The sequence below is a fragment of the Dendrobates tinctorius genome, unplaced genomic scaffold (assembly GCF_039654945.1).
Source record: "Dendrobates tinctorius isolate UK_male_01 unplaced genomic scaffold, ASM3965494v1 ptg000189l, whole genome shotgun sequence".
NCBI lineage: Eukaryota > Metazoa > Chordata > Amphibia > Anura > Dendrobatidae > Dendrobates > Dendrobates tinctorius.
This window is the reverse complement of record NW_027361856.1, coordinates 9273280-9298971: the sequence shown is the minus strand read 5'-3', so window position 1 is coordinate 9298971 and position 25692 is coordinate 9273280. Positions and strand designations below refer to the sequence as shown.

General features: G+C 50.0%; 1 protein-coding gene across 4 annotated transcripts; it reads right to left on the bottom strand.

Moving 5' to 3' along the window:
* Positions 1–3194: 3194 nt before the first annotated feature.
* Positions 3195–22078, bottom strand: SLC50A1 (solute carrier family 50 member 1). Of its 4 annotated transcripts, none has more exons than XM_073552356.1 (6): positions 21896–22078; positions 21703–21780; positions 19134–19257; positions 18883–19044; positions 3809–3928; positions 3195–3738 (listed from the first exon to the last, which is right to left on the bottom strand). In XM_073552356.1, exons 1-6 carry the CDS (start codon positions 21961–21963, stop codon positions 3640–3642), a joined length of 651 nt encoding a protein of 216 aa, XP_073408457.1. In that variant the 5' UTR covers positions 21964–22078; the 3' UTR covers positions 3195–3639. The 4 variants fall into 4 exon arrangements, with proteins under 4 accessions (XP_073408457.1, XP_073408460.1, XP_073408458.1 ...); XM_073552359.1 differs by having other exon boundaries at positions 19134–19277; positions 21685–21780; positions 21896–22073; XM_073552357.1 differs by lacking the exon at positions 21703–21780 and having other exon boundaries at positions 21840–22071.
* Between the last annotated feature and the right edge of the window lie 3614 nt (positions 22079–25692).

The following is a 25692-nucleotide window of genomic DNA, read 5'->3' as shown; positions in this document are numbered from 1 at the left end:
AGAAGCTGCCGGGGACCTGTCTGTAGGACTAGTGCACAGCACCGCACTGTCAGCGTGTGGGGAGAAGCTGCCAGGGACCTGTCTGTAGGACTAGTGCATAGCACCGCACTGTCAGCGTGTGGGGAGAAGCTGCCGGGGACCTGTCTGTAGGACTAGTGCACAGCACCGCACTGTCAGCGTGTGGGGAGAAGCTGCCGGGGACCTGTCTGTAGGACTAGTGCACAGCACCGCACTGTCAGCGTGTGGGGAGAAGCTGCCAGGGACCTGTCTGTAGGACTAGTGCATAGCACCGCACTGTCAGCGTGTGGGGAGAAGCTGCCAGGGACCTGTCTGTAGGACTAATGCACAGCACCGCACTGTTAGCGTGTGGGGAGAAGCTGCCAGGGACCTGTCTGTAGGACTAATGCACAGCACCGCACTGTTAGCGTGTGGGGAGAAGCTGCCGGGGACCTGTCTGTAGGACTAGTGCACAGCACCGCACTGTCAGCGTGTGGGGAGAAGCTTCCGGGGACCTGTCTGTAGGACTAGTGCACAGCACCGCACTGTCAGCGTGTGGGGAGAAGCTGCCAGGGACCTGTCTGTAGGACTAGTGCACAGCACCGCACTGTCAGCGTGTGGGGAGAAGCTGCCAGGGACCTGTCTGTAGGACTAGTGCACAGCACCAGCAGCTATAAGGCTATGGGCCCACGTAGCGTTTTATTCCGGACACTAAAAACTGGACTCCTTCCCAGAAATCGCGTGTTTTTTTCAGCACGATTTCACAGCGATTTTACCGCGATTATGATCGCGATTTTGCCGCAATTTTCGCGTGTGATATTAAAGGACTTTCCAAGCGATTTGAAGCATCGCTTGGAATGTGATTGACTGGTTGGTCACACTCATCAAACATAGTGTTTGACAAGTGTGAGCAGCTTTTTACTATTGAGACCGCCTATGCGGCTTCAATAGTAAAAGATAGAATGTTAAAATGCTAAAAAAAAAAAATCGGGGTATATTTACCTTCCGACGTCCCACGCTGCCATCCCGGGCCGCAGCGTTCCCAGTAATGCCTTGCGGCAAGGCCCTGTGATGACGTTGGTCTCGCGTTGCTATAGCGATCTCGCGAGACCACGTCATCACAGGACCGTGCTGCAAGGCATTACTGGGAACGCTTAGGCTGGGAATGCAGTGCGGGACGTCGGAAGGTAAATATACCCCGATTTTTTATTTTTTTTACAGGGGTATGGTACCCAGGGCCTGGAAGACAGTCTCCTCTCCTCCACACCGTGGGTACCAACCGCACATGAGACGCTTAACTTCCTGCATGGTGGGCATAGCCACATGCGGGAAGTAAGCGATTCTCATGCATTCCTATGGGTGCGGAATCGCGGCAATTCTTTGCGATTCCGCACAAAAGAATGATCATGCTGCGCTTTTTTCCGTGATGCGATTCCGCCGCGGAAAAAAGCGCAGCATTAGTACAGCATGTGCGGAATGCCATAGGAATGCATGGGGGGCGTTCTGTACAAGATTTTTAAACGTTTTCGTGCCGAAAATCGCGGCAAAAACGCTTAAAAATCGCTACGTGGGCACACAGCCTTAGTATGTTTTTCTATGAAACACTGCGACTTTTGGGTATTGAACGCCGGTGAATCCACGTGTGTTCACGGAACAGTGTGGAATCACTGCGTCCAGTAGCTTGTACTAGTGTCTCCGCAAGATAAATAGACATGCTGCAGTCTGGAGAGACATACTACATGTCCTTCTCCGCAGGTGTCTGTGGACATAGTGGAAATGGGATTTCTTGAAATCCATCCACTATGCTGTAACATCTGGACGCTGCGGATGTATGCAGTGCCCAACCTGTAGCATTTACTGACTGTGTGCAGCTACCCTTACAGAGACAAACATACCCGGCTGGGACACTACAGCCGCTGCTGACAGACGCTGTACTAACCAGCCTGTTTCACCGGTCAGGAGAGCTTTAATAACTTTATTATAATAAGAAGTTACTTGCTATGACAGTATTACATATAACGCAGCTCATGCCGTGGTTACTGTATGGGGGCTTGAGACCCCGGCTGTAAGACTAATAAGCCCCCTACCTCCCCATCAGCCCCCCAAATAGCACATGTGATGTAGTGCAGAACAGTAAGCACTATAATAATAATAAGCCCCCAGCCCTGTCCTCCCTGCACCATCCATTCAGTGCCCACCCTGCCCCCATCCTATCACATTCACCCCACAGTGACCATTACAGACCTGCATTTAATTAGCCCAATACATTCCGGCCGCCCTCTGATGAAGTTTGCAGTCAGGTAGTGTATAGATGGCATCGGCAATTGTTGAACCAAGTGCTGCAGGCGAAGAGCATGAGGTGAGGTCAGACAGGCACAGGCAGTGTCTGAAGTAAATCAGCGGTGAGCACTAGAACCCAGGGGAGGTCCAGCCTGCATGAACCTGAGCAGGAAGGGAGCAGAGCTGACTGCAGCACTGACAGCCGAGCCTGTCAGAAACTTATCAGGTGAGCTCCTGCCGCACACTACACTGCACCGTGGACACTGCCACTGTTCTAGCCAGCGTGCAGAGTCTCAGGAAGATAGGGAAGCAGGCAATTTCCCATGCTCTCCCTCAGTGCTGCCTGATGACAGAAGCAGCCATGGATTCGAGTGGGCCCCTTCATGGGCCGGGGCCCTGGGTGACGGCCCCATCTACCCCCCCAATAGCTACACTACTGGTGCCTTCCTCTCTGTCTCTTGATGGGCACCCTCCCCAGTGCTGTGGAGTCGGAGCCCATTTTGGTGAGGAGTTCGAGGATTGGCTTACCGACTCCACAGCCCTGGCACTCCCCTCTGTCTCTCGATGGGCACTCTCCCTCTTCCCTCTCTCCCCCCCCTTCCCTCTCCCCCCCTTCCCTCTCTCCCCCCCTCCCTCTTCCCTCTCTCCCCCCCTCCCTCTTCCCTCTCTCCCCCCCTCCCTCTTCCCTCTCTCCCCCCCTCCCTCTACTCTCCCCTCCCTCTCTCCCCCCCTCTTCCCTCTCCCCCCCCTCTCCCCCCCCTCTCCCCTCTTCCCTCTCTCCCCTCCCCTCTTCCCTCTCTCCCTCTCTCCCCCCCTCCTCTCTTCCCTCTCTCCCCCCTCCCTCTCCCCTCTTTTCTCCTCCCCTCCCTCTCCCCTCTTTTTTTCCGCCGGGTGCTGACATCTGATGACTCTGGCGATAATGTAAAATAGAATTTATTATAAATGTTAATCAGGCACCGTGGAATCATCGATAGGCCCCGCCCCAGAGTAACATGGGTCAAGTGACCCAATATGTAAACGTTTAGCGTGCTGCGCACTGCTACCCCTAGTCATATTGCTGATTTGAGTTTCGCTACAGTGAGGACTATCACCTTTTAGAAAGATGGCCCTTGATTGCTGCAGTGAAAAGTTGACCCCTCCAATCATAAGGACAGGTCACTGGCCACATGGTGCGGTGTGTAATTGAGGCACCCACATGTGTTCGCCCTCATCGTGTGCTCGCACCGCCGCCTCCAGACCCAGAGTCTTCCATAGATCTCGACCGTCCCATAGACAAAAAAAAAGTACATGAGTTATTGCAGCCCCCATCGTGGATGTGCAGAGGGCTCCTCTCCCCAGAAGGCACAGATGAGGCAGCACAGCTCAGGCCTGCATTGGGCGGTACAAGGCTTGTTCCTGCGGATATTTCCTAAACAGCCAGAGGCGCAGGATACTCGTCACAATCCCGGGAAAGTTGGGGACCTGTGAACAGACAGGTGGGGTGAGCGGTGACCCACGGAGTGCTGGGCGAGGACAAGCAGGCCACACTCACCATAATGTAGGGGTCCCTGCGCTGCAGACCGTACAGCACCCAGGACGTGGAGGTCAGCAGCGTGGTTACTGTCAGAGGGAACGACAGGCACTTGGTGGATTTACTCCTAATGATCTGAGCCTGCGGAAGAGACCGAGCAATACCACCAAAAGCGACTCACGTACAACACTATACTGCATAACAATACATAATACTATAGTGCTGTTATACTACATAATACTGTATAACTATATATATATATAAAAGTGAATGTATGTATGTGTGTGTGTATCACCAACCAATCATGAAGCATCTTTCATTTCACCAGAGCTGTTTAAAAGAAGCTGAGCTGTGATTAGTTGTTATGAGCAACAGTTTTCCTTGCAACCAATCACTAAGCAAAGAAGCTGAGCTGTGATTGGTTGCTATGAGCAATAGTTTTCTCACTCCATGACAACACCTCAGCAGACACTGCCATGGTGGAAGAGATCTAATATCCCCGGTAACATAAGCTCCGAGCCATTGTCTGCTCCTAGAAAGGAGCAGAGAGCACATGACAGAAATGAATCCCCCCCCCCGCCCATATCCCCATCACACATCCTCCATCCCGTAGGCACATCTTCCCTCTTAAATGGATACCCGGTATGGAAGTTAGGATATGGGATTAGGTGTAGTAGTCCAATGGCTCTGGCTGACGGGATGATGTGGGATATTAGGGGTAGTAGTCTGGCGGCTGTGACGGGATGATGTGGGATATTAGTGGTAGTTGTCCGGTGGCTCTGACTAATGGAATGATGTGGGATATTAGGGTATTAGGGGTAGTAATCTGGCGGCTGTGACGGGATGATGTGGGATATTATTGGTAGTTGTCCGGTGGCTCTGCCTGACGGGATGATGTGGGATATTAGGGGTAGTAGTCCGGTGGCTCTGGCTGACGGGATGATATGGGATATTAGGGTAGTAGTCCAGTGGCTCTGGCTGACGGGATGATGTGGGATATTAGGGGTAGTAGTCCGGAGGCTGTGATGGGATGATGTGGGATATTAGTGGTAGTAGTCTGGCGGCTGTGACGGGATAATGTGGGATATTAGTGGTAGTCCGGTGGCTCTGGCTGACGGGATGATGTGGGATATTAAGGGTAGTAGTTCGGTGGTTCTGGCTGATGGGATGATGTGGTATATTATAGTTAATGTGGCTATGCGGAGTGGGCGAGGCTATACACTCAGCTATATATATATATATATATATGTGTGTGTGTGTGTGAATGTATGTGTGTGTGTATCACCAACCAATCACGAAGCATCTTTCATTTCACCAGAGCTGTTTAAAAGAAGCTGAGTTGTGACTGGTTGCTATGAGCAATAGTTTTCTCACTCCACGACAACATCTCAGCAGACACTGCCATCGTGGGAGAAATCTAGCATCCCTGGGAACATAAGCTCCCAGCCATTGTCTGCCCCCAGGAAGCAGCAGAGCACATGACAGAAATGAATCCTCCCTGCCCATATACCCATCACACATCCTCAATCCCATAGGCACATCTTCCCTCATTGCTATGGAAGTCAGGGTAAATCCATCCAGCGCTTTGGTTTTGACCCCAGGCCTCTCTTAAAGGGATCCCCGGTATGGAAGTTAGGATGTGGGATATTAGGTGTAGTAGTCCGGTGGCTCTGGCTGACAGGATGATGTGAGATATTAGTGGTAGTCCGGTGGCTCTGGCTGACGGGATGATGTGAGACATTAGGGGTAGTCCGGCGGCTGTGACAGGATGATCTGGGATATTAGGGGTAGTAGTCTGGTGGTTCTGACGGGATGATGTGGGATATTAGGAGTAGTAGTCCAGTTACTCTGGCTGACGGGATGATGTGGAATATTAGGGGTATTAGTCCGGTGGCTCTGGCTGACGGGATGATGTGGGATATTAGGGGTAGTAGTCCGGTGGCTCTGGCTGACGGGATGATGTGGTATGTTAGTGATAGTAGTCCGGTGGCTCTGACGGGATGATGTGGGATATTAGGGGTAGTAGTCCAGCAGCTGTGACAGGATGATGTGGGATATTAGGGGTAGTAGTCCGGTGGCTCTGATGGGATGATGTGGGATATTAGGGGTAGTAGTCCGGTGGCTCTGGCTGACGGGATGATGTGGGATATTAGGGGTAGTATTCCGGTGGCTCTGACGGCATGATGTGGGATATTAGGGGTAGTCCGGTGGTTCTGGCTGACGGGATGATGTGAGATATTAGTGGTAGTAGTCCGGTGGTTCTGGCTGACGGGATGATGTGGGATATTAGGGGTAGTAGTCCGGTGGCTCTGGCTGACGGGATGATGTGGGATATTAGGGGTAGTAGTCCGGTGGTTCTGGCTGACGGGATGATGTGGGATATTAGGGGTAGTAGTCCGGTGGCTCTGGCTGACGGGATGATGTGGGATATTAGGGGAAGTAGTCCGGTGGCTCTGGCTGACGGGATGATGTGGGATATTAGGGGTAGTAGTCCGGTGGCTCTGGCTGACGGGATGATGTGGGATATTAGGGGTAGTAGTCCGGTGGCTCTGGCATATACTTTATAATACTATAGTGCTGCTGTACTACATATACTGTATAACAATACATAATACTATGGTGCTGCTATACTACATATATTGTATAATGCTACAGTGCTGCTATACTACATATACTGTGTAATACTATAGTGCTGCTATACTACATATACTGTATAACAATACATAATACTATAGTGCTGCTATACTACATATACTGTATAACAATACATAATACTATAGTGCTGCTATACTACATATATTGTGTAACACTATAGTGCTGCTATACTACATACTGTATACTGTATAATACATACAGTTGTGCTCAAAAGTTTACATACCCCGGCAGAATTTTTGCTTTCTTGGCCTTTTTGCAGAGAATTTGAATGATAACACCAAAACTTTTTCTCTACTCATGGTTAGTGGTTGGGTGAAGCCATTTATTGTCAATCTACTGTGTTTTCTCTTGTTAAATCATAATGACAACCCAAAACATCCAAATAACCCTGATCAAAAGTTCACACAAACCATTTTTTATTACCGTGTCCTGCCTCCTCTAACATCAATGACAGCTTAAGTCTTTTGTGGTAGTTGTGGATGAGGTTCTTTATATTCTCAAATGGTAAAGCTGCCCACTTCTTGGCAAAAAGCTTCCAATTCCTGTAAATTCCTGGGCTGTCTAGCATAAACTGCGTGCTTGAGATCTCCCCAGAGTGGATCAATAATACTGAGGTCAGGGGACTGAGATGGCCACTCCAGAACCTTCACTTTGTTCTGCTGTAGCCAATGACAGATCTACTTGACCTTGTGTTTTGGATCGTTGTCATGTTGGAACATCCAAGTACGTCCCATGCGCAGCTTCTGTTCTGATGAGTGCAAATAATTTGCCTCCAGTATTTGTTGATGACGTGCTGCATTCATCTTTCCTTCAACTTTGACCAAGTTTCCTGTGTCTTTGTAGCTCACACATCCCCAAAACATCAGCGATCCACCTCCATGCTTTACAGTAGGAATGGTATTCCTTTCATCATAAGCCTTGTTGACCTCTCCCAAATGTAACGTTTATGGTTGTGGCCAAAAAGTTCAATTTTGGTCCCATCACTCCAAATTACCTTGTTCCAGAAGTTTTGAGGCTTGCATATTGTAGGTGAGATACTTTGTGGCATTTGCGCAGATATGACTTTCTTCTGGCAACTTGACCATGCAGCCCATGTGACTCCTTAGTGTGCATCTTGAAACAGCCACACCGCTAGTTTTCTGTTACGTGGACCCGTCCTGTGTGACGCGACCAGCAGGCCGGTAACTAAAACAACAGGACGCGGCACGTGATACTGTCCTGTGTGACACGGCTCGCAGGCCGGTAACTAAAACAACAAGACAAGGGGTAGGGAAACAGTTACAACGGTCAACCCTGCGATAGGGAAAGGGGACGTGGAGACCTCCTGCACTCCCCTGAGTCAGTGTCCCTAACGCTCCTAACGTTCCCTATGCCGGTTCCGCACCGGGCGCCGATCACGAACCTGTCGCCCTAGCACACCCTACACCTATCCCTTGCTAGGGAGCTGGGTGGCGTAGGCACTGGCCCCACCGCTGTACTAATACACACTAAGGAAAAACACAAACGAGGAAACACAACTTAGCTTTACTCTGTTGCACTTGCTCCTGGCAACAGAGTCCACCACCAGCATGCAGCTCTCCTCCTGAATCGCTGCCACCAAGCTCTGTCAGAGCTACAAGGAAATCCCCTATGATTCCTTCCACACCAGGGCTAAGACAGTGCTGCAAGGAACGCTCTCCAGCTCCTTCCTCCACCAAGGATGGTTGAAATGAACACTATCACCAACACTGATTGCAACACCTGTGACTCTTTTATAGCAGAGCCAGCAATCACACCTGCATTAATATCATGTGCACTTAACTAAAGGAACAAGAGTGCAATGACACTCACCACCACCGGGGGCAAACTTAGAACAAACGACACCACAGTGCAATAATCCTAATGGCCACCGGGGGCAAAAACCCACCTTAAGCACAGCTTAGGAAAAAAAAAAGGTTACCTGTGCTTTATATCTGTCATGATCCAGCATGGATCATGACATTTTCAGAGGGTCTAGTATTTCAGCTGATGTTATTTGTAGGCTTTTGTTTGCATCCAGAACAATATTCCTGACAGTTGTTGACGACATTTTTGTTGGTCTACCTGTCCGTGGTTTTGTTTTCACAGATCCCCTGAGTTTCCATTTTTAATCACACTTTGAACGCTGCTGACTGGCATTATAAATTCCTTGGATATCTTTTTGTATCCCTTTCCTGTTTTATACAGTTCAACTACCTTTTCCCATAGATCCGTTGACAATTCTTTTGCTTTCCTCATGTCTCACAATCCAGAAACGTCAGTGGCTGGATGAAAGATGCAAGAGTCTGTCTGGATCCCAGAAACATTCAGCTTTTAAGCACTCACACTGATTACAAGCAAACAGGTCACAGGTGAGGATGATGCCTTTAGTAGCTATTTAAACCCATTTGTGTCAACTTCTGTGCATGTTGTCAGGCCAAAATCACCAAGATATGTAAACTTTTGATCAGAGTCATTTGGATGTTTTGGGTTGTTATTATGATTTAAAAAGAGAAAACACAGTAGTTTTGACAATAAATGGCTTCCCCCAACCACTAACCATGAGTGGAGAAAAAGTTTTGGTGTTATCATTCATATTCTCTGAAAAAAGGCCAAGAAAGCAAAATTGCTGCAGGGGTATGTAAACTTTTCAGCACTACTGCAATACTATAGTGCTGCTATACTACATATACTGTATAATACATAATACTATAGTGCTGCTATACTACATATACTGTATACTATAGTGCTGCTATACTACATATACTGTATAATACATAATACTATAGTGCTGCTATACTACATATACTGTATAACAATACATAATACTGTAGTGCTGCTATACTACATATATTGTATAATACTATAGTGCTGCTGTACTACATATCTAATATATAAAGCTCAAGTGTGTGTATGTATGTATGTGTTAGGTGTGGCGGAAGGCACTAAATAAAAAATATAAATAAAGTGAATTCGCCACTCGGGGTCCACCGTGCAGTAGATGTTAAAACCGCTGCTAGGTGAAGGCACAGCAATCAGGCGGTAGTGTGCACAGGGTTGGATATCACCCAGGTGCACTTATGCAATCTCTGTTGAATTCACAGAGCTGCTATTACAAATGATAAATGTAAGAACGCTGAGCCTGTTAGAGACACAGGGACTCAGCGGCACACAAGCGGTAAGTGGTCACCGGAGTAGTTATAAATGATGGCACTACATCCGTCTAGACCTACCGTAAATACTTGTGTGAACAGCGTTGCAACCGCGAACGCACACTAAAGCTGCGCGGCGTGGAGAATGCCGCAGGGTAACACCGCAGTAAACGCAGGCGCGATGTAGACGCTAGCAGGTGTGCCTGTGGAGCAATGGCACGCTGGCACTAATACTGGCTCTGACTCACTCCCTCACACAATCGTAATATCATACGAATGGGGTTTCAAATGAGTCATTCACCAGATCATACATCCATCAACATACACACAGCAGCAAGTATGACTATACTAGTGCATGGCGGAACAGCCATGCGCACTTTTTATAGCAAACGGGACCTTCCGGAAGTCTCCAGAACTCTGAGCTGGACCAATGGGATTAGGAGCAGGACCTGAGCACCTGACTCCCGAACACCAATGAGAGCTCGTTTCACGAGCATGCTCAGAAGACGGAAAGAAGGACTTAGCCTCCGGAGAGAGTTGCTGCAAGGCAATCTGCTCTGCAATATCTTCTGCAGTAGACAATGAGCAGGAGACTGCAGAATGTGAGGGTCTAGATTCCTGCATAGTCAGGGCAGAAATCTGACTCCTAACTTGCATGTGTGTGTATGTCCGGGATTGGCATCCGCACCGTCGCAGCTACAGCCACAAAATTTGGCACAGTGACACGTCTGGACCCTGAGAGTGTCCTAAGCTATGTTGTGAGGCGAAATTTTAACCCCCCGCGCTTTTCAATTCACCAAACAATTTTGCCCCTATCTACATAATGGGGAAGCAGTGTGTGTGTATCAAGCCCCGCCCCTCATTATGATGTCATAATGGTTGCCATGGCGACGCTGATGTCATCATAGGTTGCAAGCCCCGCCGCTCATTATGATGTCAAAATGGTTGACTATGGGATGGAGGATGTGTGATGGGTATATGGGCACTGGACTATGGGATGGAGGATATGTATTATGGGTACATGGGCACGGGACTATGGGATGGAGGATGTGTGATGGGTATATGGGCACGGGACTATGGGATGGAGGATGTGTGATGGGTATATGGGCACTCGACTATGTGATGGAGGATGTGTGATGGGTATATGGGCATGGGACTATGGGGTGGCGGATATGTATGATGTGTATATGGGCACTCGACTATGGGATGACGAATATGTATGATGGATATATGGGCTTGGGACTATGGGATGGAGGATGTGTGATGGGTATATGGGCACTCGACTATGGGATGGAGGATATGTATGACGGGTATATGGGCACAGGACTATGAGATGGATGATGTGTGATGGGTATATGGGCACTGGACTATGGGATGGCGAATATGTATCACGGGTATATGGGCACGGGACTACGGGATGGCGGATATGTATGATAGGTATATGGGCACGGGACTATGGGATGGAGGATGTGTGATGGATATATGGGCACTCTACTATGGGATGGAGGATGTGTGATGGGTATATGGGCACTCGCCTATGGGATGGCGGATATGTATGATGTGTATATGGGCACTCGACTATGGGATGACGAATATGTATGATGGATATATGGACTTGGGACTATGGGATGGAGGATGTGTGATGGGTATATGGGCATGGGACTATGGGATGGAGGATGTGTGATGGGTATATGGGCACTCGACTATGGGATGGAGGATATGTATGATGGGTATATGGGCACGGGCCTATGGGATGGAGGATATGTATGATGGGTATATGGGCATGGGACTATGAGATGAAGGATGTGTGATGGGTATATGGGCACTCGACTATGGGATGGCGAATATGTATGATGGGTATATGGGCATGGGACTATGGGATGGAGGATATGTGTGATGGGTATATGGGCATGGGACTATGGGATGGAGGATATGTATGATGGGTATATGGGCAAGGGACTATGGGATCTTGGCTATGTATGATGGGTATATGGGCACGGGACTATGGGGTTGGAGGATATGTATGATGGGTATATGGGCACGGGACTATGGGATGGAGGATGTGTGATGGGTATATGGGCATGGGACTATGGGATGGAGGATGTGTGATGGGTATATGGGCACTCGACTATGGGATGAAGGATATGTATGATGGGTATATGGGCACAGGCCTATGGGATGGAGGATATGTATGATGGGTATATAGGCATGGGACTATGAGATGAAGGATGTGTGATGGGTATATGGGCACTCGACAATGGGATGGCGAATATGTATGATGGGTATATGGGCATGGGACTATGGGATGGAGGATGTGTGATGAGTTTATGGGCATGGGACTATGGGATGGAGGCTGTGTGATGGGTATATGGGCACTCGACTATGGGATGGAGGATATGTATGATGGGTATATGGGCACGGGCCTATGGGATGGAGGATATGTATGATGGGTATATGGGCATGGGACTATGAGATGAAGGATGTGTGATGGGTATATGGGCACTCGACTATGGGATGGCGAATATGTATGATGGGTATATGGGCATGGGACTATGGGATGGAGGATGTGTGATGGGTATATGGGCATGGGACTATGGGATGGAGGATGTGTGATGGGTATATGGGCACTGGACTATGGGATGGAGGATAAGTATGACGGGTATATGGGCACGGGACTATGGGATGGCGGATATGTATGATGGGTATATGGGCATGGGACTATGGGATGGAGGATATGTATGATGGGTATATGGGCATGGGACTATGGGATGGAGGATGCGTATGATGGGTATATGGGCATGGGACTATGAGATGAAGGATGTGTGATGGGTACATGGGCACTCGACTATGGGATGGAGGATATGTATGATGGGTATATGGGCACTCTACTATGGGATGGAGGATATGTATGATGGTATATGGGCACGGGCCTATGGGATCGTGGATATGTATGATGGGTATATGGGCATGGGACTATGAGATGAAGGATGTGTGATGGGTACATGGGCACTCGACTATGGGATGGCGAATATGTATGATGGGTATATGGGCATGGGACTATGGGATGGAGGATGTGTGATGGGTATATGGGCACTCGACTATGGGATGGAGGATATGTATGATGGGTATATGGGCACGGGCCTATGGGATGGAGGATATGTATGATGGGTATATGGGCATGGGACTATGAGATGAAGGATGTGTGATGGGTATATGGGCACTCGACTATGGGATGGCGAATATGTATGATGGGTATATGGGCATGGGACTATGGGATGGAGGATGTGTGATGGGTATATGGGCATGGGACTATGGGATGGAGGATGTGTGATGGGTATATGGGCATGGGACTATGGGATGGAGGATGTGTGATGGGTATATGGGCACTGGACTATGGGATGGCGGATATGTATGATGGGTATATGGGCATGGGACTATGGGATGGAGGATATGTATGATGGGTATATGGGCATGGGACTATGGGATGGAGGATATGTATGATGGGTATATGGGCATGGGACTATGAGATCAAGGATGTGTGATGGGTACATGGGCACGGTACATGGGCACTTGACTATGGGATGGCGAATATGTATAATGGGTATATGGGCATGGGACTATGGGATGGAGGATGTGTGATGAGTATATGGGCATGGGACTATGGGATGGAGGCTGTGTGATGGGTATATGGGCACTCGACTATGGGATGGAGGATATGTATGATGGGTATATGGGCACTCTACTATGGGATGGAGGATATGTATGATGGTATATGGGCACGGGCCTATGGGATCGTGGATATGTATGATGGGTATATGGGCACGGGACTATGGGATGGAGGATAATTATAATTTGCTATAACTAACCACAGTTAATTACTATGCCCGGGCAGCGCCGGGCTCTTCAGCTAGTCTAATATATAAAGCTCAAGTGTGTGTATGTATGTGTGTATGTATGTGTGTGTATGTCCGGGATTGGCATCCGCACTGTCGCAGCTACAGCCACAAAATTTGGCACAGTCACACGTCTGGACCCCGAGAGTGTCCTAGGCTATGTTGTGAGGCAAAATTTTAACCCCGCGCATTCCAATTCACCAAACAATTTTGCCCCTATCTACATAATGGGGGAAAAAGTGTGTGTGTATCAAGCCCCGCCCCTCATTATGATGTCATAATGGTTGCCATGGCGACGCTGATGTCATCATAGGTTGCAAGCCCCGCCGCTCATTATGATGTCATAATGGTTGACTCTGGGATGGAGGATGTGTGATGGGTATATGGGCACTGGACTATGAGATGGAGGATATGTATGACGGGTATATGGGCACGGGACTATCGGATGGCGGATATGTATGATGAGTATATGGGCACGGGGCTATGGGATGGAGGATATGTATGATGGGTATATGGGCATGGGACTATGAGATGAAGGATGTGTGATGGGTATATGGGCACTCGACTATGGGATGGCGAATATGTATGATGGGTATATAGGCATGGGACTATGGGATGGAGGATGTGTGATGGGTATATGGGCATGGGACTATGGGATGGAGGATGTGTGATGGGTATATGGGCACTCGACTATGGTATGGAGGATATGTATGATGGGTAAATGGGCACGGGCCTATGGGATGGAGGATGTGTGATGGGTATATGGGCACGGGCCTATGGGATGGAGGATATGTATGATGGGTATATGGGCACGGGCCTATGGGATGGAGGATATGTATGATGGGTATATGGGCATGGGACTATGGGATGGAGGATAATTATAATTTGTTATAACTAACCACAGTTAGTTACTATGCCCGGGCAGCGCCAGGCTCTTCAGCTAGTACTGTATAATACTATAGTGCTGCTATACTACATATACTGTATAATACATAACACTATAGTGCTGCTATACTACATATATTGTATAATACTATAGTGCAGCTATACTACATATACTGTATAATACATAATACTACAGTGCTGCTATACTACATATACTGTATAATACATAATACTACAGTGCTGCTATAATACATATACTGTGTAATACATAACCCATAGTGCTGCTATACTACATATACTGTATACTATAGTGCTGCTATACTACATATACTGTATAATACTACAGTGCTGATATACTACATATATTGTAAAATACTATAGTGCTGCTATACTACATATACTGTATAATACTATAATGCTGCTATACTACATATACTGTATAATACTATACAGTGCTCCATCGCCACAGCCTACTTTACTATTGCTCCACTAAAATATTCTCCTACATTACTAATACTGCTCCAATGCCACATCCCCCTACATTACTACTACTGCTCCACAGCCACATTCTCCTACATTACGACTATTGCTCCACATCCTCCTACAATACTAGTACTCCTCCACCGCCACATCCTCCTACATTACTATTACTGCTCCACCGCCACATTCTCCTACATTACTACTACTGTTCCACCGCCACATTCTCCTACATTACTACTGCTACTCTGCCACATCCTTCTACATTACTACTATTGCTCCAACCCACATTCTCCTACATTACTACTACTGCTCCACCACATTTTCCTACATTACTAACACTGCTCCACTGCCAAATCCTCCTACATTGCTTATATTGCTCCACCGCCACATCCTTCTATATTACTACTACTACTGCCCAACTGCCACATCCTTCTACATTACTACTGCTCTAACGTCACATCCTCCTATATTGCTAAGGCTAGTTTCACATTAGCGTTTACGGACGCCGCTAAGCCCCGCCCCTGCCACGCCTCTGCCGGTAGCTCCGCCTACGGGCGCATGACGCTGCATGCGTCCTGAGTCCCCTATCTTTATCACTGGGGACCCAGGCCGTGCGCAGTATGCGTTTGGCGGCGCATGCGTCCGTTTGACGGTGCGCCGAGCGCAACCAAATTGCAGCAGGTTGCGTTTGGCGCTGGTCGGCGCACCGTCAAAAGGACGCATGCGCCGCCAAACGCATACTGCGCACGGCCTGCGTCCCCAGTGATAAAGATAGGGGACGCAGGACGCATGCAGCGTCATGCGCCCGTAGGCGGAGCTACCGGCGGAGGCGCGACAGGGGGCGGGGGCTTAGTGGCGGCCGTGCGCAGCCCGACACTGCGGCCGTAAACGCTAATGTGAAACTAGCCTAATACTGCTCCAACACATCTCCCTACATTAATACTATTGCTCCACTACCTCATCCTCGTACATTACTATTACTGCTCCACCACCACATTTCCTTACATTGCTATTGCTCCATCGCCGCATCCTTCTAAATTACTACTACTGCTCCACTGCCACATCCTCCTACGTTACTACTATTGCGCCACATACTCTTAAATTACTATTACTCCTCCACTGCCACATCCTCCTACATTACTACTACTGCTCCACCGCCACATTCTCCTACATTACTAATGTTCCACCGCCGCATTCTCCTACATTAGTACTGCTCCACCGTCAAATCCCTCTACATTACTACTATTGCTCCACTGCCATAACCTCCTACATTACTACTGTTACACTGCCACATCCTTCTACATTACTACCATTGCTCCAACACCACATTCTCCTACATTACTACTACTGTTCCACCGCCTTTCTCCTACATTACTATTACTGTTCCACCGCCACATCATCCTATACTATTAGTGCTCCACCGCCACATCATCCTATACTATTAGTGCTCCACCGCCACATTCTCCTACATTACTACTGCCACATTCTCCTACATTACTACTGCTACACTGCCACATCCATCTACATTACTACTATTGCTCCAACACCACATTCTACTACATTACTACTACTGCTCCACCACATTTTCCTACATTACTACTACTGTTCCACCGCCATTCTCCTACATTACTTTTACTGTTCCACCGCCACATCATCCTACATTACTACTACTCCTCCACTGCAACATCCTCCTACAATCCTACTACTCCTCCACCGCCCCATCCTACTACATTCCTACTACTCCTCCATCGCTACATCATCCTACATTAAGTAGACCAAGAGAAACGGAGTGATTGAATCCAAATTTTTATGAAAATATTAAATTTTATTATAACAAATGTACACAAGAACATACAGTAATCATAGCACAATTGCACATAAAATATGACACCAAAGGCCAGGAAAGGAGATAAATAGGAATAATCAACAAAGCACCATCAAGCTAAAACCACCTTGAGAAAGCGTTATTTGTAAGCGCGAAACGCGCGTCTGAGATTTTTCCACCTGGGGTATCTGAGCACTATTAGGTAAGCGTTCCTACCGTTCGACTACTCTGCCATTAAGGCATGATTATGTATTGTGGAACTGTTACCGCTAATTTTCCCCTGCTATGTTTAGCCTGTTCTGGGAGTCCTCTGCCAGTATATACCTATTATGGTTGTGACAGGATTTCATATAGGCAGTGGCATTTTACCTGGATCCCATTAGGGCTTTCTTACTGCAGGTGGTTTTAGCTTGATGGTGCTTTGTAGATTATTCCTATTTATCTCCTTTCCTGGCCTTTGGTGTCATATTTTATGTGCAATTGTGCTATGATTACTGTATGTTCTTGTGTACATTTGTTATAATAAAATTTAATATTTTCATAAAAATTTGGATTCAATCACTCCGTTTCTCTTGGTTTACTTATAATTCTATGGAGTGGAACCATTTATTACTATGGCAGGCCCTAATTCCAGGCCATTGCCATTTGTTGTTTTTTGTAAAGTATTGGGCTATTTTGTTTTACTAATATCATCCTACATTACTACTACTCCTCCACCGCCACATTTTCCTACATTACTACTACTGTTGCACCGCCACATTCTCCTACATTACTATTGCTCCACCGACATAGCCTTTTACATTCCTACTACTCCACCACCACCACATCCTTCTACATTACTACTACTGCTCCTCCACCACATGCTCCTATATTACTATTGCTCCACTGCCACATCCTCCTACACTGCTAATACTACTCCACCGCCACATCCCCTACATCACTATTGCTCCACTGCCACTTCCTCCTACACTGCTACTACTCAATCGCCACATCCCCGTACATCACTAGTACTCCTCCACCACATTCTCCTACATTACTACTAATACTGCTCCTCATCCCCCTATACTACAATTACACTGTCACATCCTCCTACACTGCTAATACTACTCCACCGCCACATCCCCTACTTTACTATTGCTCCACTGCCACTTCCTCCTACACTGCTACTACTCAATCGCCACATCCCCGTACATCACTAGTACTCCTCCACCACATTCTCCTACATTACTACTAATACTGCTCCTCATCCCCCTATACTACAATTACACTGTCACATCCTCCCACATTACTACTACTTAGCCAAATCCTCATACATTGCTTATATTGCTCCACAGCCCTTCTACATTACTACTACTGTTCCAATGCCATATCCTCCTTCATTACTACTACTGCTCCTCCGCCACATTCTCCTACATTAATACTGCTGCACCGCCAAATCCTCCATTGCTTATATTGCTCCACCGCTACATCCTTATACATTACTAATTCTCCACCGTCACATCCTCCTACATTACTACTCCTACTTCTCCAACGCCACATCCTCTTACATTGCTAATACAGCTCCACTGTCACATTTCCCTACATTACTACTATTGCTCCACTACCTCATCCTCGTACATTACTACTGCTCCACCACATCTTCCTACATTAATACTACAGCTTCACTACCCCATCCTCGTACATTACTACTACTCCTCCACCACATCTCCCTACTTTACTACTACTGCTGCACCGCCACATCCTCCTACATTGCTACTACTGCTCCACTATCCCATCCTAGTACATTACTACTACTGCTCCTCCACATCTCCTTGCTCCACGACCCCATCCTCTTTACTACTACTCCACATCTCCCTGCATTAATACTACTGCTCCAATACCCCATCCTCCTACCTTACTACTACTGCTCCACCGCCAAAGCTCTGTACATTACTACTACTGCTCCACAACCCCAGCCTCGTACATTTGTAGTAATGCAGGAAGATCTGGCGGTGGTGCAGTAGTAGTAATGTATGAGGCTGGGGTAGTGGACCAGTAGTAGTAATGTACGAGACTGGGGTAGTGGAGCAGTAGTATTAATGCAGGGAGATGTGGAGGTGGAGCAGTAGTAGTACAGCTCCACTACCCAATCCTCGTACATTACTACTACACTACCAGTTGGACTTGCAGTGCTAGTGATGAATTGTCAGCTTTTGTGAGCAGGATTACCAGGTCCGCCATCGGGGAGAGGTACATGCTGATGGTGAAGACACTGCAGAACAGACCCAGCTGGTTAAGGCGTGCGTCCACATCTGGAATCCATAGGTAAAAGTATGTGTATGCCAAAATCAGGACACCCAGCGACAAGAGCACTTGAGACAAGGGGTGACGCTGCAACACAAGGACAGGACATGTTAGGCACAGCCAGGAGCAGCAAAGCCCTCATCACAGTCGCCTGCCGCTCAAACACGACCATGTACCTTGTCAGAGGTGTAGACAATGAAGGCCACGATGTAGAGCGACTGCAGCGAAGCCCCGATGGAGTTCACCGTGATCAGGGTCCAGTCCTTCTTCAGGATGCCATAATACAACCAGCCTAGATTACTGCAAGAGACAAGCACTTTCTCAGCACTCCCACTACTCCACCCATCATCACTCCAACCCCTCCATCCATAACAAAGAGGGAATGCTGTTCTATCTTCTTTATAGCCTATCCTTGGCCCGACCCGGGCTCCACTCTGAACTAGCCTTGGTCCGACCTGGGTTCCACCCCATCCCTGGACTATCTTTGGCCCGACCTGGGCTCCACCCCGTCCCCAGTCTAGCCTCAGCCCGACCCGGGCTCCACCCCATTCCCAGACTAGCTTCTGCCTGACCCGGGCTCCACTCCTTCCCCGGACTAGCCTGAGTCCGACCAGGGCTCCACCCCATCCCTGGACTATCCTCGGCCCGACCTGGGCTGCACGCTGTCCCCGGTCTAGCTTCGGCCCGACCCGGGCTCCATCCCATGCCCGGACTATCTTCGGCCCGACCGGGGTTCCACCACGTCCCCGGTCTAGCCTCGGCCCAACCTGGGCTCTTCAAGCCGTCCCCGGACTAGCCTCGGCCAAACCCTGGACTAGCCTCAGCCCAACCATGGCTCCATCCTGCTGTCCGTGGACTAGCCTCAGCTCCACCCCATCCCCAGATTAGCCTCGGCCCAACCCATTCTCCACCCCTTCCCCGGACTAGCCTGAGCCCGATCAGGGCTCCACCCCATCCCTGGACTATGTTTAGCCCGACCTGGGCTCCACCCTGTCCCTGGTCTAGCCTCGGCTCGACCTGGGCTCCACCACATTCCTGGACTATTGTTGGTCCAACCCAGGATCCACCCTGTCCTCAGACTATCCTTGGCCCGACCCGAGCTCTTCTCGCTATCCCTGGACTAGTCTCGGCCCGACCCTGGACTAGCCTCAGCCCATCCATAGCTCCATCCTGCCGTCCGTGGCTAGCCTCGGCCCAACCCGGGCTCCACCCCATCTCCAGACTAGCCTCTGCCTGACCCGGGCTCCACCCAATCCCCGATTTAGCGTCGGCCTGACCCGGGCTCCACCCCGTTCTCGGATTATTCTTGGCCCGACGCGGGCTCTACCCCATCCCAAGTCCATCCTCAGCCAGACCTGGGCTCTTCTCATCATCCCTGGACTATCCTCAGCCCAATCATGGCTTCATCCTGCAGTTTGTGGACTAGCCATGGCGTGACCCGTGCTCCACCCCATCCCAGACTAGCCTCGGCCCGACCCTTGGCTCCACCCCTTACCCGGTTTAGCCTGAGCCCGACCAGGGCTCCACCCCATCCCTGGACTATCCTCGGACGGACCTGGGCTCCACCCAATCCCCGGTCTGGCCTTGGCCCGACCCGGGCTCCACCCCATTCTCGGACTATCCTCGGCCCGACTTGGACTCCACTCCGTCCCCGGTCTAGCCTAGGCCCGACCCGGGCTCTTCCCGCCGTTCCCAAACTAGCCTCGGCCCGACCCTGGACTAGCCTCAGCCCAACCAGGGCTCCATCTTGCCGTCCGTGGACTAGCATCGGCCTTACCCGGGCTCCACCCCATCCCCAGACTAGCCTTGGCCCGACCTGGGCTCCACCCTGTTCCCGTGCTAGCCTCAGCCCAACCAGGGCTCCATCCTGCCGTCTGTGGACTAGCCTCGGCCCAACCAGGGCTCCATCCTGCCATCTGTGGACTAGCCTCGGCCCAACCCGGGCTCCACCCCATCCCCAGACTAGCCTTGGCCCGACCCGGGCTCCACCCCGTCCCTGGACTGGCCTCGGCCCGACCCAGGCTCCACCCCATTTACGGATTAGCTTGGGCCCGACCCGGGCTCCACCCCATTTACAGGTTAGCCTGGGCCCGACCCGGGCTCTACCCCATTTACAGGTTAGCCTGGGCCCGACCCGGGCTCTACCCCATTTACAGGTTAGCCTGGGCCCGACCCGGGCTCTATCTCGTCCCGGGAGTAGCCTCAGCCCGACCCTGGCTCCACCCTGTCCCCGGACTAGCCTCGGCCCGATCTGGGCTCCACCCCATCCTCAATCTAGCCTAGGCCCGACCCAGGCTCCACCCCATCCCCGGACTCGCCTCGGTCCGGGCTCTACCCCATCCCCGGACTTGCCTCGGCCCGACCCGGGCTCCATTCCTCCGTCTCTGGACTAGCCTCGGCCCAATTCTGGCTCCATGCCATCCCCGGACTTGCCTCGGCCCGACCCGGGCTCCATTCCTCCGTCTCTGGACTAGCCTCGGCCCAATTCTGGCTCCATGCCATCCCCGGACTAGCCTCGGCCCAACCCAGGCTGCACTCCGTCCCCGGACTCGCCTCGGCCCGACCCGGGCTCCATCCCGCTGTCCACAGACTAGCATTGGCCCCTCGGGCTCCATCCCGTTCCCGTCCACAGCTTAACCCCTGCTCTTCCATTCTACGTAGACACAAATGGAGGCACTAATAGGCACAAACTCAGCAAATACCCGGACATATCGGCGGAACCAGCACCACTCGACCCCGACCTACTTCACAGCTGTAGTCAGGAACGGCAGGAACTGGATGTTGTCCACAGTCCGCCGGCCGATCATCACCCGCAGGTCCGACCTGAGAGAGAGGAGAGAGACTACAGCGAGAGACCGGGAGCCCCCACCCGGCACACTCACGTCACTACACAGGGCAGCCGCCCCACGTCACAGAAGACCCCACCCGAGACACTCACAGGCCGCTGGAGAACATGGCGAGAGTGAAAACGATGCAGGCGCCGGAGAGCAGCCATATCCCGTCCATAGCAGAGCCTGAGAGTGGAGGCGGGCGGCAGAACAGGCCAGACCCACAGCGCCTCCTACACCCGCCACATCACCCGCCGGTCACCGCGACCGCACAGGCGACAGCTGCACCTCACCCGCGGGTGACCCGCCACTAGTGCTACACCACAGCGGACGAAATGTGACCAGAGCGCCCCCAAATGTGAACCGAACGCCCGAATATGTGACCAGAGCGCCCCCAAATGTGACCAGAGAGCCCGGAAAATGTGAACAGAACGCCCAAATAAGTGACCAGATCGCCCCCAAATGTGATCAGATTCCCCAAAATATGTTCAGAGCACCCCAAAATGAATGTGAACAGACTCCTCAATGTGACCAAATGCCCAAAATTTAACCAGAGCATCCCAAAATGTGACAATGCCCCGAAATGTGACCACACGCCAAAATGTGACCAGATGCCCCGAAATATGATCAGAACGCCCCAAAATTTGACCAGAGCGCCCAAAGTATGACCAAAGCACCCTGAAATGTGACCAGATGCCCCGAAGTGACCAGAGCATCTCAAAATGTGACCAGATGCCCCCAAAAAATGACCAGAGTGCCCAGAAATGTGATCAGACTCCCCGAAATGGTACTAGAGCACCCCAAAATGTGACCACAGCGCCCGTAAACGTGACCAGATGCCCCAGAATGTGACCAGAGCTCCCCGAAATGTGACAACAGCACCCTGAAATTGTCACTGTCGTGGTTTGTGGAACCACTGTGCCATGGACCACAGAGAGCCTAGAGGGGTGTGACTACTCATTAGAGCCTCTGATGGTGAGGTTAGACTTGGCATCCGATGAACGCCATAGCGTCAGGTGCCACACCAGGGCAGACCAACGGTCGCGCAGCAGCTGTACCCGAAGGGCAGAATGGATGGAGCAGCAGGCAGGGCTTGTATCAGAGAGCAGCTGACCAAGTTCGTATCAGAGTGCAGCAGAATTTGTGTCAGAGTGCATCAAGCAGGATTTGCTTTAGAGTGCAGCAGACAGGATTTGCTTCAGAGTGCAGCAGGCAGGATTTGCACTTAGAGTACAGCAGGCTGGATTGGTACTTGGAGTACAATAGGCAGGATTTGTACTTGTATACGACCTTATACAACATAGACTGAAACAGGAAGGTTGCTCAGGCACCTCCCCAGTGGAGAGAAAGCAATAAATACATAATGCCTCCAAACAATTGGCTGCGGAGGAAATGGCTAGTGCACGCACTGGCCACTTAAGAGGACGGGAGCGCGCGCACGCGTGCCCTTAGAACATGACCAGAGGCCTGGCTGGAGGTGCTGCTGGGAGCAAGAGGAGCATGAGGTAGAGAGGAACTAACTGCAGCATGGGTGAGTCAACTGACACACCGGGAACCCGGCGTGATGCTAACAGTACCCCCCCTTTATACCCCCTCCTCTTCAGGCCATCAATGTAGTTCCAAAGCAGGATCGGAGCGTGATTATTCTCCTTGGGCTTCCAGGATCTCTCTTCAGGACCAAATCCCTTCCAGTCAACGAGGAGGAAGGTCTTGCCTCTCTCCTTCTTCATGGCCAAGATGTTCTCCACTTCAAAAACATTATCCGAGGCTGTTGGCATGGGTGTGGTGCTGGGATCCTTGAAGAAGGGACTCAGGATGACTGGCTTCAGTAGGGATAAATGAAAGGAATTTGGAATCCTTAGAGAAGGAGGCAGCTTCAATTTATAAGAGACCTCGCTGATTCGCTTTAACTCCTCGAAAGGCCCAATAAAATGAGGACCCAACTTGTAAGAGGGGATCTTCAGCCAGACGTAACTGGACGAAAGCCATACCTTTGTCTTCAGGATGGAAGCATGAAGGATCCAGGTGCCTCTTGTCTGCATGTCTCTTCGTACGAACCAAGGATGCTTCTAACGTGACTGGTGTCCTCTTACAACTTCACAAAATCCTTAGAAAGAACATCTGCCGCAGGGACATCAGAAGGAACAGTCACCGGAAGGGAAACCTCAGGTTGCAGACCGAACACGATGTAGAATGGCAACTCTCCCGAAGCTTCCCCAACGCGATTGTTGTACGAGAACTCAGCCCAGGGAAGTAATTTCACGCAATCATTATAGTGGGCATTGACGTGTCGAAGGTAGTTGCCCAGGACCTAGTTGACACACTCCACTTGCCCATTGGACTCAGGGTGATAGGCCGAGGAGAAATCCAAGACTATATTCAGATGTTTACAGAGCACTCGCCAGAATCTGGAAGTAAACTGCGAACCTCAGTCGGATATGATGTGGCCAGGAAATCCATGCAGGCTGAAAATATGCTTGATGAAGCTGTCAGTGAATTCAGGAGTGGACAGGAGAGCAGGCAGCGGGGCAAAATGCACCATTTTAGAGAAGCAATCCGCAACTGCCTAGATGACTGTGCAACCCTCGGAAACTGGCAAATCCGTAATGAAGTCCATTGCTATGTGCTGCCAAGGAATGGATGGTACGGGTAACGGCAGGAGAACCGGTAGGAAGTCGTCTAGGAACTTTACTGCGGGCACGAGTCGGACAGGCAGCCACATAGGCATAGATCTCCCTCCTCATGGATGGCCACCAGTAATGACGAGAGATCAATTCTAATTCTTGGACGAATGACCCCAAGACAAAACCCGCTCTTTCGCAGATTCACCCACAAGTGTCTTTCCTAGAAGAATTTGCAACAGGCAGACAGGGACGACCGTAACCATCTTAGAGGGTTCAATGGTAAATTGGAGATCCTCCTCTTGGTCCCCAGACAGAAATGAGCGAGAGAGGGCATCAGCTCTGACATTCTTGTCACCGGCTCCGAAAAGCAAAAGAAGGTTAAAGCGGGCAAAAAACAGTGACCACCTGGTTTGACAAGGATTAAGTCTCTGAGCGGACTGGAGATATGCCAGGTTCTTATGGTGCGTTTAGATCACTACTGAATAAACCGCCCTCCAGCAGGTATCTTCACTCCTCCAAAGCCATCTTATCTCCCGGTCCCCGATGGAGTAGTTACGTTCTGGAGTAGAGAAGACCTTGGAGAAGAAGCCGCAGGACATGTGGTGACTCGATGAGGACCTCTGAGTAAGCACAGCTAAGGTCCCTAATGAGGATGCGTCCACCTCAAGGAAGAACTTCTTATGCAGATCTGGATGATGTAGAACAGGTGCAGTGGAGAAGCACCATTTGAGAGTGGAAGGCCTCTTCAGCCTCAGGGGACCAGTTTTTTGGATCGGCACCCTTTCGCGTCATGGCAGAGATGGGAGCTGTCAGAGTGGAGAAGTGCAGAATAAATTGCCAATAATTTTAGCCAAGGAATCTTTGTATTGCTTTGACTCCCACGGGCAGCGGCCATTTAAGGATAGAAGAGACCTCAGGATCCATCCTGAGTCCGGTGTCTGAGACAATGTATCCCAAGAAAGGAAGAGAGGACTGCTTGAAAACGCACTTCTCATACTTGGCATAGAGTTGATTCTCCCTAAGACGCTGAAGAACTTGCCGAACTGCTCGTCTGTGAGAGACCAGATCCGGGGAAAATACCAGAATATCGTCCAGGTACATCACAGCACAGGTATAATCCAGGTCCCGGAAGATATCATTGAGGAACTCTTGGAAACTGCCGGTGCATTACTGAGACTGAAGGGCATCACTCGGTATTGATAATGTCCGTCCCTGGTGTTGAAAGCCGTGTTCCATTCGTCTTCCCAGCAAATGCAGTTTAGATTGTAGGCGCCTCTTAAATC

Coding starts and splice junctions, on each gene's coding strand:
- SLC50A1 (XM_073552359.1), bottom strand. CDS start 21,952: ATGGCTGCTCTCCGGCGCCTGCATCGTTTTCACTCTCGCCATGTTCTC. Junction 21,781..21,895: donor GCCATGTTCTCCAGCGGCCT/GTGAGTGTCTCG, acceptor CCTCTCTCTCAG/GTCGGACCTGCGGGTGATGA. Junction 3,739..3,808: donor GCAGGGACCCCTACATTATG/GTGAGTGTGGCC, acceptor GTCTGTTCACAG/GTCCCCAACTTTCCCGGGAT.